This window comes from Telmatherina bonti, assembly GCF_933228915.1.
Source record: "Telmatherina bonti genome assembly, chromosome: 12".
Classification (NCBI taxonomy): Eukaryota; Metazoa; Chordata; class Actinopteri; order Atheriniformes; family Telmatherinidae; genus Telmatherina; species Telmatherina bonti.
Window position 1 is genome coordinate 14,777,325 of NC_136610.1, and position 19,210 is coordinate 14,796,534.

Consider the following 19,210-nt stretch of genomic DNA (forward strand, 5'->3'; position numbering starts at 1 on the left):
TTAACCAGTCTGACAATAATCAGCCGTGACCATCTTCTCTTCTCCATCAAAGCCGGCCTTTCTTTCCATCCTCTTCCTCGCTTTTCTCTTTTCCATCCACTTCCACGCCCTGTTTGTTTCTTCCACATACAGAGGCAGATACTGTTTGTTTCTTCCACATACAGAGGCAGATACTGAGACGTTACAAGCGCCTTCTTTACAGTTAACATGACGATTTCTTTCTTTTGGAGGTATTTCACTTTGCTGTTGTCACCCTCATTTGTTTTCTGTTTTTCATTCAGTAACCGAATGAAAAAGTTCAAAGGAGGCGATAAGATCTAAACCCTTCATGTTAAAATGCTGTTTTAGCAAATGAAAGAAAAACGGATCACATATTGTTGTAGGTAGCCAAATACTTGTAGGCTAGTGGTTATTTTTCCTTTTCTTCTTTTTTTTTTTTTTTTTGTTTATTAAAAGTGTAGCGTCTAATAAATAATGATAATAACGTGATGAGATATTAAAACACGTAGCTCACTTCTGCTTTTTTTAAATAAAAAAAAAAAATACAATTGTGATCATTTTAATTATTTTTTTGTTTCAAAGGAAGAAAACGAAAAATCAAGTGTGAGGCCAGGTGTTAATCCACTAGAATCGGATGGAAATCATAAAGCCTGATTTTCCAGCGTATCGTTTTTGTTTTTTATGTTGAATTTTATCGAATATATTCTTGAAAAATGGTCTTCACAAATGTCCCGAATGTTATGGGTTTTCCAACGCCGTGTAACACGGTGCACATAAAGTTAAAATGCTTGAAACTGATGCACACAATGTGCAGTGAAGGGAGGTATATCGCTGCGAAATTCCTGCTTACGGGTGTTTGATCTCCTGGGAATAATTAACAAAGTCTATTGAAATAATTGCCACCAGTATTTTTCCTTGAATACAAAATTTCACTAGAGAAATTATATCGAATAGTTCATATGTAAGAGTAGAATTAATATTACATATGACTGCAAAATCAGGCACTTTACGCCTCCTTGTTTTGCTCTGGTTGTCCTTAACAACATCTCTATAGTTTAGGCTCTAACTGTCCCACAAAAGCACACTTTATGCTTTATTATTTGTGACATATTTCTCTGAAATCTTTTTACAGTTCTCCCTTTGGGCCCCTAATTAAAAGTCAGAAAATGTCTCATGTAAATCCTCACTTTGAGCTCTAGTGACTGTTAATGGTCGGAGACGAGCTGACTCTTACAAAAACAACCATCTGCGGCTAATTTCAGAGAGCGGTAGCGTTATGACGCCCAAAAACATAAGCTAAATAGATATAGCCTACATTATATATATATATATATATATATATATATATATATATATATATATATATATATATATATATATATATATATACACACATCAATGTTTTGCAGAAGGAAGTCAAAATCATCAATTAAATATAGAAAATACATGCAAGGCAGCAGGGCGCTGCAGCCTTACTTACTCTGTGAGTCGAGCTGAGCTGAGTCTCCGCAGTTTAATTACAAGCCCTAATTTCCAAATCGCAGATAGTGTCAAAATTCTGCGACTATTTCTCAGAGATTCCCTTTAACAAGTGGAAACTTAGTGTCCTCCTGCACCATTTTATACATGATGAGCCGGCAGTAATGGGATTATTAAACAAAAACGTTTCAGGCGCTGGCGTTAACCTTTTTTAATGCCTAATTAGGTTTTGCAAAGAAATAATTAGATTCTACAGTGCTTACACTGCCTATATTTTCAAATGGCATCTGCAGCAAACACATCTCCCTGCGACACCCATGCCAATAATCTGTGGATGTATGCGCTACAGTAGCAGTCAGATGTAAGATTTTAAACATGTTGGGACCAAATAAGGTACACTTAAAGCTAAAATAATTATCCTGCAAAGGCTATAGGCCGACTTGCAGCAGTAGGATGTTCTGTTAGAGAGCGCCCTCTTGTGGTCGCAATAATCTATTTGACAACACAGCAGGAATGCATAGGGAGAAGTATCAAGCAATGCTGCAAAGCTTCCGTAAACGTGATATTAGCAGATTGTGATGGGACTAATGCACAGCTAAAAGACAAATAGAGGCTTTAAACAACACTGACTGAGCATAAGCTACACTGTAGTTTAAATCCAGGTTACACAAGATATGTAGGATTAGGTGCAACTACTGTTGCACTGTTGTATGGTGACAGTACGATACCTGTCATTTTCTTGTAATCATTAATGCAAATATGTAGGTTTGCTCAATTCCTTGAAATAAGTAATAATAATCATCATCATCATTATCATCTTTATCATCACCATCATCATCATCATCATTGAATTTCCCTTTGGGAATTAATATAGTATTTTTCATTTCATTTCATCATCATCATCATTTTAACCTAATTTTAGGTTATATTTCGTCTCATGACTAAATACACACAACACACTGACCTGCCGTATACATTTGTGACATCTACGTTATTCTTTCTGGGCTTGGTTTAAGCCAATATTTATCAGTCCCTGTTATTTTGAAACTTGCTCACTCACTGCATTTTCAACATTTATCCCTAACAATTTACAAATACAACACATTTGTGACTAACAAACACGGTGGCAATGCAGTCTTAAATGAATGATTTGGTTTGCTTCAACCATACTTTTAATTTGATTCACCATAGGACGATTATTTGTTCAGCGATGTAAATGTCAGCCTTAAAAGTATCTCCTGAAAAGGGAATAAAAATGTAGCATCTTAGTTAAATTGTTGATATGAAATGAAAAGAAAAATACTTTATTAATCCCCAAAGGGAAATTCAATATTGTAGTAGATAATGAACTTGAGGAGGTCTTGTTCTGGAGGCTGATGGCTGTTGGCAGGAATGATCTTCTGTATATAGCATAGGGTTTATGTAGATTTTTATGTCGATTTTTTTAAGCAATCTCAAAAAAGGGGGAAAGAAAGAAAGAAATAAAGAGAGGCAGTGGCGTTTCACATTTGTCACCACTAGAAGACGGTGTTTTCCCTGTAGTTTCATTTCAATGCATTTTAAAATATCGCGAGAGGAAGCTTATTTCCGAGTTTAACAAGGTCAGCTGATCATTTACTACATTGACAGTAGTGACCAGCAGCTACTTGTCACACTGAAGCTAGCACGCTATTGAATTGTTCGACGTTGTTGCACTGGAAAGGTGAACTTTTATTCAATGTTTATTCATCATATACGGTCTTCTTGAAAGGCCAGGATGTACTGTGTTAGCTACCGTCACCAGGGTAACAGCTGTTGGAGGCAGGAAAAGCTTTGGTCGCAAATGTTAGCAGAGGCGCTAGCTGGAAGCTAGTAAGAGAATATTCTAGACCCACCTGCTGCTAACTTGAAGCTTTTCTTTGTTTAAGCCAGTGAACAGGTTGATTTTTCTGCTTGTACGGAGTCAGTAATATCCGCTTTTTAGAAGTTATACGTTGTCATTTTTATGTTTTTCTTTATTTTTTTTAGTAAATTGATCAAATTAGCTTAGGCCAGATGGTCTGACGAGCTAGCTTACTTTATTTCATCATCTAGATTTTCATTACAAAGCGTGATTCCGCTTTTATTTTCTATATTAACCTTTTTCTTTTCTTTTTAAAAAGAGATTTGACTTAGACGGATAGAAAAATAAAACTAAACGTTACATGTTTGGCGATATCATTTATTCATATGCAGTGTTATTTATAAGCTATTTATATTTTCTTTTAGATCAAAACATGTTTCCCCCCAAATTTCCTAAAGCACTAATGTAAATCTTTAAAATAAATAATCTAAAAGACAATTAATGTACCACTTTAACCAAAGCAGCAAATCCCCATCTGTATATTTGATCATATTATGCTTTAACTATTGTATACATTCTAATTAACTTTATGAAATACTGTTTTAAGTTTGCTTCATTTTAACCTCCTAACATTCAGAATCAGTTATATTAATGTTATAATTTGTAACTGTTGTTGAAAATAAAAATAAAACACACATAAAAAGGTGCTGATTTTATATCTTTCTTTTCTTGCAGTAGAAAGGTCCCTCTCTCAAAGATGGCAGAGACAAACCAACAAAACTCACCTCCTCAACCTGGGCCCATGGTAAGTAGGATATTACTCCAAATGGTTGTTTTTAAGTTAAGGGTATACCATTACCATTTTCTTTTAGATGATAAGCTCCAACAGGAAACCACTTAATTTCTCATTTGTAACCCCATAAAAAGACGGGTAACTGGTGCCCTCTATTCTCCAAAATTGCGCCGTAACATTGGAAGGAAGACTCGCTTATTATTCCACCCCTGTCCAACTTATCAGTCATACTGATTAGAATCACCTTGAGGCTGTCCAGAAGTGTGTCTTGAAATAATAGTCTGGGGTTAGAGGATGAGAGAGAAAGAGACAGAGCAAAACATGCAGATTTCATTTACATTTATCCATTCAAACCTTTTTGGAAGTGAAACATTTTTCAAGCTGCACAGCAGCAAGAAACCTTGCGATATGCATTTGGTGCTAAATAAGTAAATCTGTCTTAATAACAGAATATAAGCAAAATAAATAAATAAAATACAGAAGTCCAAGTTAAAATGTGTTAGGTATTTTAAGGTTTCAGATGTAATGGAGGTCTCATGGTCTTCAAAAGATTCACCATCTTGGAACCACAAATGAGAACAGCCTGAAAAGAGACTGCCTTGTGTTTATGGATGACCAAACTACACATTCCTGAGAGGAATGGAGTGCTTGAGATTGAGCGCAATTCTGTGGAGCTTGAATTTGACTTGGACAGCCAGTGGAGTTCAGTAAGATGTGGTCTCACTGACCTTTTTATAGGATTCACTGCCATGTTCTGATAGCGCAGTTGGGTTTCACTTTCTCCATTTCAGATGGCGCAGTTGTCAAATTTGTGTCATAAAATAAAGTATAGTGTTCCCACTCAGCATGTCCAACATGGTGTGATCCAACTGGTGCTCGAAGCTGGAATCAATAAATACTTGCCACCAATACAGAGTCAATTGATCCAGATTGTATTCAATACTGTCCTAACAAATGAAAAACAGATGTTAGCAGGTGTTAGAGGTTTTATTGTTCAATGTGCAAAAAGCTTTGGTTTTCTTATTACAGTGTTTTGTAGCTTCTCTTGTGCTGGGATGTAACATTTGGAATATCCTGATTTCTTTGTACAAATCAAGTCTCCCACATTTCTGCCAAATATCAGCTTCTTCTTAAATCCCACCGTGTGATGTCAGAACTGCCATCACTGTGTCTTTGCACACCACTTTGGAAAACTTACTCAGACATTGATCATGATTATTTTTAGTCCCTGCCTCTGTCATAAGGAATTTTTGTGAGCGATCAGTGTATCTTTTATTTCCTCTTTTTTTTTTTCTTACAGCAATTTTTAATGAGCAACAAGCTAGAAACTGCAATGTGGCTTTCTCGTCTCTTCACTGTCTACTGCTCTGTTATGTTTATTCTGCCAATCTTGGGGTAAGTTCGCTCAGCGACTTTATAAAGAAAATTGTCCCAAGTTTTTCTGCTTTGAGCAGCAGTCTGCCATATATTTACTTAACTTTTTTCTGTTTGTGTTTTTCAGACCATATGCAGCAGCTAACTTCTATCAAAGAGCCTTGTTAGCAAATGCCCTCACCAGCGCACTTCGGTTACACCAGAGGCTTCCACGCTTTCAGCTGAGCAGAGCTTTTTTGGCCCAGGCTTTGCAAGAAGACAGCTGTCATTACTTGCTCTACTCACTCATCCTGGTCAATTCTTACCCCATCACAAGTATCCTTTTACCTCATACAAGTTGCTTACAAATATTGCTTATTTATTAACAGTTAAATTAATAGAGAAGTATTTATTTCTATAGCTGCAAAATTAATGTCTAAAGAAAAGCAAAATTATGTAATTGATCCCAATTTGTACAGAATTGTTTCCAAATTTCCAACTTTGTCTTTTGTAATGTGACAAAATGAGTTGGTATGAAGAGTTAATCCTTAACAATTATCCCCAGTGAGCATCTTCCCAGTTTTCCTGTTTTCTTTGCTTCATGCAACCACCTATACAAAGAAAGTCCTGGATGTGAGTATGAACCAACCAAAGATCCAACTATAACTCAGAATATCTAAAAGCACATGAACACTGATGTGATTTTCTTTTAAAATTATTTTTAAATTCTGTACACTCTTGAAATCTTTTCTTCTGCAGTTTTGTTATTGTTGTCTAACTTTTTTTTTTTTTTTAAACTTGTAGTCAATGGGTCCCAGCAGCCTGATGTTCATCAGAAACCTACTGGACAAACTAACAACCAATCAGCAGAACATCCTGAAGTTTATCGCCTGTAATGAGATCTTCTTAATGCCTGCTACTGTTTTCATGCTTTTCAGGTATGTTCACAACTCATATCCTACATCTTCTAAGGAGAGATAGTTTTCTGTTAAAATAACAATATAGACCTGTGGTGTGGTGGAACTACTGATTGGTCACCATTATTTCAAGCTTAATTCCTTCTACTGTATTTTACTTTAACCAGCAAATGGTTGTTTCCATAACAGTGTTCTTATTTAAAGACATGCAGGATAATGTATTACTTCATTATTGCATTCTAAAAATGTTCTGCTTGCATGTTGCAGTTTAAATGAAAATGTTACAACTTCTTTGAAGTACTAAAAACATAATGTCTTGTGAACAGTGGCCAGGGAAGCTTGTTGCTCCCTTTCATTTACTACAGATTCCTCACTCTCCGCTACACATCCAGAAGAAATCCATACTGTCGGTAAGGTTTTCAGTGATGCAGTTTGAAACAATATAGTCATAATTTATTGTTCTAATGTAGTTTATCCGTGCAAAAGACTAAATATAAAAAATATACAGCAAGTCTGATGTCTATTGTAGACACTATAAACAAAAACTGATGAATTTCTTTTGTCTGCACAGTTTGCGAGTTTAGTCCAGTTTGATTATTTTGAGCAGCTGTTTAATCAGAAATGGGGAAAAAAAACATGTTTCGATGGTCTTTCTTTCCTTTTCCTTCCCAGCACCTTATTCACAGAACTGCGAATTCTTCTGGAGCATTTCATCATGAAGCCTGCCTGTCCCGTATTTTTCAGAAGAATGTGCCTCAGCAGCATCGCCTTTATCAGCCGCCTTGCTCCCACAGGAGTCTGATGACATTTTTGCTTGTTTTCTTAGTTTTTGTTTTCATTTTGATTATTTTTTTGTTTCTTAGCCATGTAAGATGTGACTTACACTTTGATGGGAACAGGTATTGCCATCAATGGAAGAAACTTTGTTTTTAATGTCAAGTTTGCATTCTGAGCTCCATATTTTCTTGTAATTCGGGTACAGTTGAAGATGATCCAGTAATGCACTGAAGTGTCTTGGTGATGTTTCATTTGCCATCTTCGGATCCTGACCTCATTCTGGCACTGGACACCTCCTCACTTTATGTTCCTTGAACATAGTATAGCTGGTGTCAGCAATGTTTTATTTGCTGTTTTCATTCTCCTTTTCATGTCCTTATTTATTCATGAAATTGTTTATTCTTTGATAAAATATTAACATTCTGAGATTAGTAACTTAATGAAAATGTGCTTATGCATAATTGAAATGGCCCTTCTGACTAAAACTCATGTACGTTGCAATTTCCATCTTATTACTTTTGTGCAAAGCATCAAATGTTTGTCTTAATGCCTGACTTTAAATCTTTTGTATGAATTCCAACAACATACTAGATGTCATAGCTGTGATGTCAATATGAGTGTTAGAATAAGAAAATATCTGCTGTATATTCAAGAAATATTTTTTTGTTACTAAACATTTTATTGTAGGATTTATATTCATCTACACAGTGCATGTTTCCCTTCTGAAAATTCTTGAATTTCTTTTTTTTTTTGTTGTTGTTTCTATAGCTTTTCAGCTTAATGCCTGCTCTTTAACTGCGTCATCTTTTAATGTGCTTATTTTGCCCACAGATACACATTTTTATGATGAAAATGAAGTTATCTCTTAAATAAACTGGTAAAATGAAGTCTTTTTTTTTCTCCTTATATTTTTGTCATTGGCAATATTTGCCCACAGCTGCTTTATGAGCAAGTTTTATAATGAATTACCCTACTTTTTTTTTTTTTTTAAACATAACTTTATTGTAAACACAAAAAATACATCTACTATATTGAACTAGATGGGTAGAAAAAGTCAAAAGGATAAGACAAACAAGGTTATACACAAAGTAATTACAATTCAGCTTGAACCAGGAAAAAAAACATGAGGATACAATTGAACGCGACAAAATATAAAGTATTTATTATGAAGAGGAGGAATCTACACAAAAAAAATTTTTCATAAAAATTTAGAAGCCTCATATTTTTCATGTTTTTAAGGAGTTTTCAATATTTAAAAAGTGAGTTCACTTCTTTTTGGAAAAGGGGAAACAGCAGTTTGAGGAATCTTTGTTCATGAATAAAAAATTTGCTTGTAATTTGAAATGGTTAGGTGTTCAAGAGTTTTATTGTTGGGGTTTTCATATTAGAAAATTATATCTATTAGTTTGAAGGAGTACACAATGTTACGGTTTCTTCTGCCTCACAAAAGGAGAATTTATTAGGTATATTCAAATATTTGAAGATCACAGCATTAAACAAGCAAATATTATGAAGGATCTTAAAATTAATTTCTTTAGTTTTGTTGGGAATGCAGTATTTAACAGGCAGAAGCCAAGCTTTCTCCCAATTAACATCTTGAATGGGAGATCTCCAAAAAAAAAAGAAAAAAAAAAACACGTGGAGTGATTTCTTTTTTCATTTGAAACATCTGACGAATATGTTTGTTTTCACAGTTTTTGTCTGTTATGGTGTTACCATTTACAAGTAATGTAGACTGCATAGCTGTATGAGATCCAAAGGATAAATTATTTTTAATTAGAAAAAGTAATCCAGGAAGAATAGCTTTTATAGGGCGGTTTAAAATCTTTAGGAGTTACTCTAAAACCATAATGTGCAAGAAACTCATCATAAGTCAACATATTGCTATTTACATCAAAAAGTGATATATCAAAAAAATACCATGGTCCAACCAATACTTGGAAAGCAAGGATCTATTTTTTAAAGTTATTTTCTTATTGTTCCAGATGATCAACTTGTGGTGCGAGAAGTTGTGAGAGAAACATAATTTACAGGCAAGAAGACACTGTTGGTGAAACTTAGAAAGAGTAACTGATAGTATAGGAGAATAATTGCATTTAAAGGTAGAAAGACCACCAATTGTGTTAAATATATTATTTGGGATGAAAAACCATAAGGAATTAGGAATTGTAAGACATTTTTTTTAACCCTGTTAACTTTAAAAGTATTAACAATATCTGTAAAATTCAGAAAATCAAGTCCACCTAGATTTTTACTGTTTGAGAGAATATTGTTTTTAGTTTGTAAGGTTTATTTTTCGGAATGAAATCTAGAAATAGTTTGTTTATTTCTTTAATGATTTTGTCATTAACAAATAAGCACAGAGAAGGATATACAAAATATGAAGGTCCATCTGCTTTAGTGAGGAATATTCTAGCAAACAGGCTTAAGTCTCTGAAGCCAGTAGTTGAAAATATTTTTAGATTTAGTCATTTTTCTGTGGAAATTGAGGTTTTGTCTGGTTGAAATATTTTTTTGAGATGTGGATACCTGAGTATTTAACTGAGTCTTTAATTGGAATATTTTCTATATGGGTTTCTTTGCAATCAAACACTGGTAATTACCAGTACTATAGAACAGAACTATCACATTTGTAAATATTTAGATTAAGACCAGAAGCAGCAGAAAATACTTTAACCAGTTTAAGAGCCTGTGCTGACTGTGATTTGTTTTTTGAAAATAAAGTGATATCATCTCCCAGCTGAGCTATCTTAATATTTCTTTTAAAGATGATAATTACTTCAAAGTCAGATTCATTTAAGATGTATAGAGCAAATAATTCTGTGGCAAGCAAGAATAAAATTGGAGAGATTGGACAACCCTGTCTAATCCCACGTTTAACCGCAAATCTTTTAGATATGTTAGGCCTAATATTTATTATTACAGAGCTGTTAATTCCTTTGGAAAGCATTTTGACTGAGCTAATAAAAGTAGTGCCAAAATGATTTAAGAGTTTGTAGTAGGAATGGATGTTCTATGGTGTCAAAGGCTTTATCTAGAAAGCCTAGAAATCTAGAAAGAGAATGAGAGCATCAGGTTGTACAAAAAAAGAATAGTCGAATAGGTGAAGTATTAGTCGAATGTTGTTTATCTCATGTCGATTCTTTAGAAAGTCTGACTGTGTTTATGAGATTATGTAATCTCTAAACCTAATTTTAATTTGTTTACAAGAACCCAGGTAGCAAATTTGGTATGGCCCAATTCTGGCCCAGACAGTGCACTAAAACATGGCCCACATACCCAAAAGAATGATGGCCCTTTGCTGGCCTGGAATTGGTTTGCCAGAAGTGGCCCACACATAGGCCAGCCTGAGGCCAGCTGTAGAAACACTGATGGCCCAGATCTGGCCCAGAACAGTTTGAACACTGGCACTGGGTGTCAGCCTTATCTATACCATATTCAAACTGGGCAACACACATATATTTAGTCTAGATTAAAAATTCTTCAAGAACAGAGATACAATTATACAAATTACATTTATTTAGATATGAAAAATAACATATCAAACAGTTTTTTTTTTTTAATCCATCAATAAAAAGTCATAACATATCAAATTCATTTAATAAACTAAAACATTACTGAAACACAAGTAGTGCAAGTGGGAAAAAACATTTGAATTGAAATCTCATTTCCCCATCATGGTATAAACATTTTATAAAATGTTTATAACATTTTATAAACATTTCTTTGGAACAGCGGCAACATCAGTGTGTAATTGTGGTATGATCAAGATAAAAATAAATGATCTGGTGAGAGCACACTATTGCCAAGGAGGATAGGAGCTGGCAGAGCCCTTGCCTTGCCGCTGCGTGTCGTAACGCTTTCTGTCCCAGTGTGTCTGCAGTGTCCGGTGCATGCAGCTTCTGCCTTAAGCGAGGTGATCCTGCCTGCTTCAGATTCAGAGAGAAAATTTTGTAGTTAATGGTCAAAAGAGTAATTGGACGCAAATTGACACTTGTATACGCATCTTTTCCAGGTTTTTGTTGTCATTTCTTTTTGTTCTAAACATTGTACATGCAAAAAAGAGGATTGTTAATATAATCCCAGAAAAGCAAGTAGAATTCGACAGAAAGTCTGTCTATACTGGAGCTTTTCCTTTCTTGCGTTTTTCTAGTGAAAAGAAGTAATTCGAGTTTTTTTTTTTTTCGCCTTCCTCTAGCCATTTGGCTCTTGATTTAATAAAAGCGCTTTTAGTCAGTTCTTTGTGGTGCTTATCAATTTGTAGACTGATATCTTTTATTTCTAACTTTTGTTTTTCTGTAATATGTTTAAATATGAATGACTTTACTTGCCATACACACACAATGTATAAAAACTGTTCTGATCAACCAATCCGCTTTTCACTTAAATATCCTGATTCTCTCTCATCCAATAGAATCATCGTTTGTTTGACGCTTTAGCGTTACTATTGGCAACATCAACTGCGTTCCAGCGTGTGTCACAGATAAATATCAGTGTTGGCAAAAAGCGCCCAGATTGCTCGTATTCGTAGATAGTCTGACTTATTTTAGGTGTTTGAAGTAGATTCTCTTTAAGATGACTTCCTCTCACCAAAGAAGACAGCTGGAGGGCGAACTAATCGTGTTAGCCAATTAGCTCGCTAGCTAACGCTAGCACGTAGAGCTAATCTTCTTGTCTAAATAATCCCCGTTTCAACTGGCATCATTGTCCTCTTGTCATTTATCAGATTTTTTCTGACAAGTTATTAACAGTCTGAGGTGAGCTGAGAGTAATGATTCGAGCTGTTTTATGACTGGTTAGTTCACCTGGAAGATTTCTCAAAGGAAAGTCAGAGAAGAGAAGATGGAGGTCCAGCTCAATAGAGTCGATTATGTCCAGGTAACATGATTTATAAACTATTCTATTACAGGATTCTGTTGCCATTTGTTTGTAGTTGCTATTGAGTTAAGTCTGATTCTTTGTGAAGTTGTCTTAATATTTTTACTGATGGTCTCACCTGCTTCATCAGGTTGGTGTCACATCACAGAAAACTATGCGGCTTCTTCCAGCTCTGGGAAAAAAGGCGACCCAAAAGGTAATGTTCTCTCTGAGCTTCATCAGTGTTGAATCATCAACCTTGAATCATGGTCATTTTTTAATAAATGTATTTTTCTTAAAATCTATCACCGTGACGAGCCTATTGCAAAGTTTCTAGATTTGACCAACATCACATTGAATTAAATCAATGTGATGTCCTCCCTTTTTTTGTACGTACAAACAATGTTTAGAACAAAAAGAAATGACAACAACAATAAAACAGGGAATTATTTCCCTCATCCAAAAACCTGGAAAAGATATGCATACAATTTTCAATTGGCATTCAATTACTCTTTTGACCCTGAACAAAATTTTATCTCTAGTTCTTGTAAAATAAAATTAAAATTAGGCTTAGAGATGACATGATCTCATAAACACAGTCAGGCTTCTTAAAGAATCGACATAAAATAAACAACATTCGACTAATACTTGACCTACTCGACTCTTCTCATTTTGTACGACCTGATGCTCTCATTCTCTTTCTTGATTTTTAAAAAGCCTTTGACACCATAAAACATCCATTTTTACTACAAACTCTTAAATCTACTTTTATTAGCTCAGTTGAAATGCCTTCCAAAGGAATTAACAGCTCTGTCGTAATTGATTTTAGGCCTAACATATCTCAAAAATTTGCGGTTAACATGGGGTTAGACAGGGTTGTCCAATCTCTCCCTTTCTATTCCTGCTTGCCACAGAATTATCATAGACTTAGAAATGTTAAGCCACTGTTTCTCAAATGGGGGTATGTATACCCCCTGAGGGCACTCCAAGGCATTCCAGGGGGTACTTGAAATTTTTTGAAAACATCTTTTTGTTTTCTATAAAACATCTGTAAATAAAAAATTATAAATATAATATTATATAAATATTTAATATATTTCAATAAATATAAATGTGCATTCATGAACTGAATTTAGATTTACACTATTTCTTTCCTCCTAAAATCCCACTTCTGACTTGAATTGAACCCCACCTGTTATGAGTCAAATCATATCATATCAATCACACTGTCGCCTTGACAACACAAACAAGAGTTTAATAAACCAAACACGAATGACAAAGTGATGCATTGTATGTGTTTTCCTAACTAAAAATGCTTTGCAGTGGTTAGGGGGCACTTGGCTGAAAAAATATTTTACAAGGGGTACTCTGTTGCAAAACGTGGAGAACCGCTGTGTTTATGAAGAAAAAAAACAATCCAGTTGCATATATACAAGCTTGATTCTGTGGTGGGTTGCTGCAGATAACCTTTTGTATGATTCAATGACATTTAACTAAAACCCTATTTTTCTGCCTTAATCAGAGACCTAATGTTTTTAGTTGGAGGATAAATTATACAATAACAACATCCTCATCCGTCATTTTGCACCACTTTTCATTGATAGTTTGATCTTTTTTATCAGATAAGAATAAGTTTGTCAGATAAACAGAAAACATTTGAATTATGGGAAGTTTTGTAGTTGTCATGAACATTTGTGTAAACAGTGTCCAGGTTATTTTCATACTGTGGTTAAAATGTGAACATGCTGGTACAGTAAAGAGAAAACAATTTTCATTTCCATTATGCTTGACCACGGACTTGTTGTGTTTCAGGTTGCTATCGCTGATCATGATGGGATACTGACATGTTTTGGAATGAAGAAGGGTGAAGCAGTGGTGTGTTGGGCTTTTTCTATTATCATTCAGCTATGTAGATTTGAAATAAAATATAGCTGCCAAGTAACACACTTGACTCTCTTTTTCAGCCTGTGTTTAAAACACTTCCAGGACAGAAGATCGTCAGAATGGACCTTGGAGGAGCTGTGGGAACTCCCCAGGAAAAGGTTTTTGTCTGTGCAGGTTCTCAGGTGCGAGGGTTCACAAAGAAAGGAAAACAGTTCCTCACCTTTGAAGCCAACCTCACTGAGAGCATTAATGCAATGTAGGAACCATTTCTTCTCATTTTGATCTACTCTGCTTGACTGACTTGTGCGGAACTGTGTGATCTTTACTGTACTGAGTAATTTTGGCAATGTCTTTTTTTCAGGCATGTTTCCGGAGCTGACCTTTTTGTGTGTGCAAGTTACATTTACAACCACTACTGTGATTGTAAGGATCAAGACTACTTTCTCTCTGGAGACAAAATCAATGATATCACATGTGTTTCCTCAGAAAAGCTTTCTCGCCTCATTGCGGTGTTGGCTTGTCAAGATCGTGTCCTTAGAGTCTTGCAGGTGGGCCAAGCTCATATTTACTTTTCAGATTTCAGAAGCTTTTCTACTTCAAGCAGTCACATGGTATTCAAAGTATTTATAAATATATTGATTATATTTGTCTTTTAATTAAAGGGATCTGAACTTGCTTATGACATTGAAGTCCCTGGCCCTCCATCCGTTTTGGAACTGTACAGTAAAGATGGAGGTAAGTAAGGTTTCTGATTGCCATGCATTCATGGCTTGATATTGCTTAATTTAAATCAACTATGGCGTCTTTTAGGAGAGGAAATCCTTTATGGAACCACAGACGGAAAAATTGGGTTGGTCCAGATTGGTGAGCGCTCAGCGACACCAAAGTGGGAGATTGATAATGACAAAAAGAAAGGAGGTATATATATTTTTTATTCATGCAGTGTTCAGTGTTTTTTTAGCTTTTTATGTAGTTACAAAACATTTCACATAGTGTATGTTATATTAATACTGGAAATATTTAAATTCTGTTGTATCAGAGAGTCTGAAATGACAATTTTGGGTATTTTATTTTTATACAGACTATATTTTGGTCCAACTTCTAACAAGACTATAATTTATCTTCCCTCAGGAATTCTTTGCATTGACACATATGACATTATTGGAGATGGAGTGAATGACATCCTGGTGGGCAGGGATGATGGGACAGTTGAGGTCTATGGTTTTGACAGCACCAATGAGCCCACCTTACGCTTTGAACATGTACGTTTGTTTTTTTTTCTCTGGCAAAATATTATTACCAGTAATTAGACTTATAAACTAAAGTAACATAATTTATCTTTAAATTGAACATTGTTACTTTTATTTACTTTTTAAAAAATTTTGAATTGTAAGTAAGTTTGAAGTTTGTTCATAGAAAAGTACAACTGATTCTTGAAAAAAGACAAAAGAAAGATTAAATTTAGGTTGTCTGTTCACTTCCTTCCATTGGTTGTATGTAATCACATCACCCATACAGTTAGCATTGCAATTGGATTGAACAAACCATTACAAACAGCTGTTCCATTTTAACCATGCAAGTTTAACAGAGTGTGCAAGGAAGATTATAGTGTTAAAGAGTTGCAGTATTATGACCTAAAAGACTGAGCTTTCAATGTCCCAGAACCTGCTCTATATAAATCTGGCAAGATCACCATTAGTACATAAAGTAGTTGGTGTGTTGTAAATTCATTGGGTGTTTCAGAAGGAAGTAAAAGTTGGAGATTTAGATATTATCAATAACAGTTTCAAAAACATTTTACTCTGTTTTTCTTTCAATTCAACAAATAATCTTTCTTTCATTTTTGGCCAAAATTTCCTTTTTTTCTTTCATGCTTACAGGTGTTGTCAGAGAGTGTGACCTCGATCCAGGGTGGCTGTGTGGGGAAAGAATCTTATGATGAGGTCTTGACTGCCACCTATACAGGTTAGAGGAGATTGCTTTCTAAAGCCACATTTCTCCTCGGAAATGAAAGGAAAAGGGTTGATTGTTCTATCCATGTGATTTTCTTCCCTTTCCACGTGAGACATTGCGACTGTTAAAAATTCGGAAGTGTTTAATTTATATTTAAAGTAGAGAAACTAGTTGTCAATATGAGCTGCTTTCCTTCTCTTAGGATGGGTGACTGGTTTGACCACTGAGCCCCAGAAGGCTGAGGGTGGTCCAGGAGATGAGGTCAGGATGAGCAAGGAGACACAGTCTAAAGTTGAAGCACTCAGGTAAAAACACAATAATATAATTCTTTGGTTCAAGTAGGATTTTAAAACAAACCTATTCTCCATTGCATCACCCTTTCTGCTGCCTTTCAGGGCAGAGTTGGAGCAACTTCAGGTGAAAGTCCTTCAGGGACGTGAACAGTACCAGCAGACCACACAATCAAGCACTGCTGTCTCTGCCGTGCCCATCTTCAGCATCAACGACAAGTTCACTCTCTGCCAGGATGATGCCAGCTACAGTCTCACGTTGGAAGTCCAGACTGCCATTGACAACCTGTTGCTCCAGGTACATGCAGCAATGAAAAAATCCAAGGTTCCCACAGTTTAAATGTGAATGTGCAGAATGTAACTTTAATTTTTTTCTTTTACTCAGAGTGACGTGCCCATAGACCTGCTGGATGTGGACAAGAACTCAGCTGTTGTGAGTTTCAGCGAATGCGACTCAGAGGTGAGCTGTGTAATCTGTTCAAAGGGCAAACATTCTTCACAAATAAAGCCCCAAACTTACTTTTGAAGCCTGACTCATTATTCTTTTTCGAGCAGCCTAATGGAAACTTCCTCCTGGCCACTTACAGATGTCAAGCCAACACTACTAGACTTGAGCTTAAGGTAAACAATACATGTATCTTTGCCATCCTCCAGTGATTTAAAAAAAAAAAAGCCTAGAGAGTGTCCCTTTAATTAAGTTTAATATTAACTATTATATTTAAAGTCATAGTACTAAAGTTGGCTGAGTTTTGTATGATTGTGGTTCGCTGATACATTCTTCTGCTTCAAGCCCTGATGGAGGGGTCATGTTGTGGTTGAATTAAGAGGCTACTTTGCCCATTTGTTAAGGCTACAGTTCATAGGATTTAGTCCATCCACTACTTAAAAACAATGTGTTTCATACAAAGTCCACTGTATTCCCAGGTGAGATCCATTGAGGGACAGTATGGAACCCTCCAGGCTTACATTACACCCAGACTGCAGCCCAAGACGTGCCAGGTCCGCCAGTACCAGATCAAACCCCTGTCCCTGCACCAGCGGACTCACAGCATAGACCCAGACAGGTAAAGATTTTAGTTCTAAAAATAAATAGAAATAAAGCAAAACCTGGACTGATTGAATTAGGAAGTATATTCAAATCACATAGATATGATTTTATATTTGTGACACTAATTCTAATTTGAAGTGTTATCTCAGCAGAGAATCTGACAGTATTTGAATATACTAATGACAACAAAATATCTGTACAGTATTTCGATCATTTTTAATAAATTAATAGATTTGTTCTAAAGATGACAACTTCAGTTAAAAGCAGTACAACAATGATAGTGTTATGTGTTCCTGTTCCTGTTTTTGTTGTTGTTGTTTTTTTTAAAATATACATTATTTTATCTTTTGTCTTTTCGACTGTTTCAGACCCATGAACCGGCTCAGCCTGGTGGGACAGTTCAGTTTTGCAGAGATCCATTCCTGGGTGGTTTTCTGTTTGCCAGAGGTACCTGAGAAAACACCAGCAGGAGAGAGCATTACTTTCTATTTTCATAACACGTTCCTTGGCACACAGCTTGAAGCCACATACTGGTAAATACTTTATCTTTACACTCCATTGAATTGTTAAAAGATTTCCAAGGTGTTGAAATATACTTTAAATTCTTCCTTTGCTTTTTTTCTTGTAAAAAAAGTCTTGTATAGTACAATAAATGACTTACTAAAGTAATTTAAATCTTTCACTTACATGTTATATGTTTTTGATGTGAATTTGTCATTTCAGTAAAGGGGAGGGACACTTCAAGTCTGACAACATCTCTACCATCTCCATTCTGAGCGATGTTCTTTCAAAAGAAGCTACCAAAAAGAAAATCAATCTAAACATTTCATATGGTAAGTAGATTTTATTTTATTTCATTTTGTTTTTGTTAATAATGATTTTATTAATAATATTATTCATCTTTCAGATATCAATGATGAATCTGTGAGCCATACCCTCAGGATGATTCATCCAAAGCTGGAGCATCAGTTATTGCTGGCTAAGAAAGTTCAGCTTGTCGATGCTCTGAAAGTATGTATTCGTTAGAAATTTACTTGTTCTTCAAATAAGAAAAGAAAGTAATGAAAGAACCATTGAGGACCATTCTCATATCTGCTTCAAGAACAGTAGTGAACATAAGGGAAAAGACAACTTTTATCTAGAAAATGATCATGTACACATTATCCATCTCCATTAGTTAAAAAAAAATGTTACAAGCTGTTTTCCCCTTCTTATAATATTGAGGGTGTTGCATATAAATTTGTCACTAATTTATATCACCACCATTTCCTCCCTTTTTTTTTAGGAGCTTCAGGTTCATGAAGGGAACGCTGATTTCCTCATCCCAGAGTACCGCAGCATCTTGGATGAATCTGCTAGTCTTCTTGAGGAATACAAGAAGCAGCCAGCACACCTTGAAAGACTTTATGGTAAAGTTTAGCCATCATATTTTACCAACATTCACTGCTTCTGAATTTCACTGTTAAGTGTGTAAGCCCCAAGGAATCTATATCTCCTGTTTGTTTCTCTTGTAGGAATGATCACTGATCTCTTCATTGACAAGTTCAAGTTCAAGGGCCAGAATGTGAAAACAAAGGTGTCTTCGTTGTTGGAGATACTTGATAATTATGAGTTAAATGCACTGCTGGAATTTTTCAGCGTGGCATAAAGTCAAATAGACCAAATTATATTATTTATCTCTGTGTTTTTGTATTGTACATACATACATGGCATTGTTATGTTATGGTAGTTTCTATTTGTGTAAGTATTGTCATTTTTTGTTTAAAAACAGTGTGTTCCTGTTACTGTGCTGGGTATTTAAATTATTACAATATTTCTGATAGCATTGTACAAGTGTATAGTACAAGGATGTCAGAATGGTTCAGGTTACGCTTTTCGTTCAAGGCTTTCAGTTTTTCTCTAACTAAATATAAAACTTTTAAATGATTGCAAAACAATAGTTTCCTGTTGTTACTGATGTGTTTTTGTTTTTGTTTTTTTTATCTTGAAACTTGACATACACAAAAATTGATCAATATAAATAAAGTACTATTATCC

General features: G+C 35.1%; 2 protein-coding genes across 3 annotated transcripts; both read left to right on the top strand.

Moving 5' to 3' along the window:
* Window positions 1-3,107: 3,107 nt before the first annotated feature.
* tmem33 (transmembrane protein 33) lies at window positions 3,108-8,010 on the top strand. Of its 2 annotated transcripts, none has more exons than XM_079249586.1 (8): window positions 3,108-3,181; window positions 4,037-4,106; window positions 5,395-5,489; window positions 5,596-5,783; window positions 6,013-6,080; window positions 6,252-6,385; window positions 6,691-6,774; window positions 7,037-8,010. In XM_079249586.1, exons 2-8 carry the CDS (start codon window positions 4,059-4,061, stop codon window positions 7,164-7,166), a joined length of 747 nt encoding a protein of 248 aa, XP_079105712.1. In that variant the 5' UTR covers window positions 3,108-3,181; window positions 4,037-4,058; the 3' UTR covers window positions 7,167-8,010. The 2 variants fall into 2 exon arrangements, with proteins under 2 accessions (XP_079105712.1, XP_079105713.1); XM_079249587.1 differs by having other exon boundaries at window positions 4,040-4,106.
* A 3,671-nt stretch (window positions 8,011-11,681) lies between these two features.
* bbs7 (Bardet-Biedl syndrome 7) lies at window positions 11,682-18,893 on the top strand. The gene is made up of 19 exons (XM_079249569.1): window positions 11,682-12,019; window positions 12,150-12,215; window positions 13,811-13,873; window positions 13,963-14,138; window positions 14,244-14,430; window positions 14,545-14,617; window positions 14,693-14,800; window positions 15,014-15,144; window positions 15,763-15,847; window positions 16,038-16,140; window positions 16,231-16,423; window positions 16,511-16,585; window positions 16,681-16,746; window positions 17,050-17,189; window positions 17,542-17,706; window positions 17,897-18,006; window positions 18,081-18,184; window positions 18,459-18,582; window positions 18,688-18,893. Exons 1-19 carry the CDS (start codon window positions 11,984-11,986, stop codon window positions 18,819-18,821), a joined length of 2,139 nt encoding a protein of 712 aa, XP_079105695.1. The 5' UTR covers window positions 11,682-11,983; the 3' UTR covers window positions 18,822-18,893.
* Window positions 18,894-19,210: the final 317 nt, after the last annotated feature.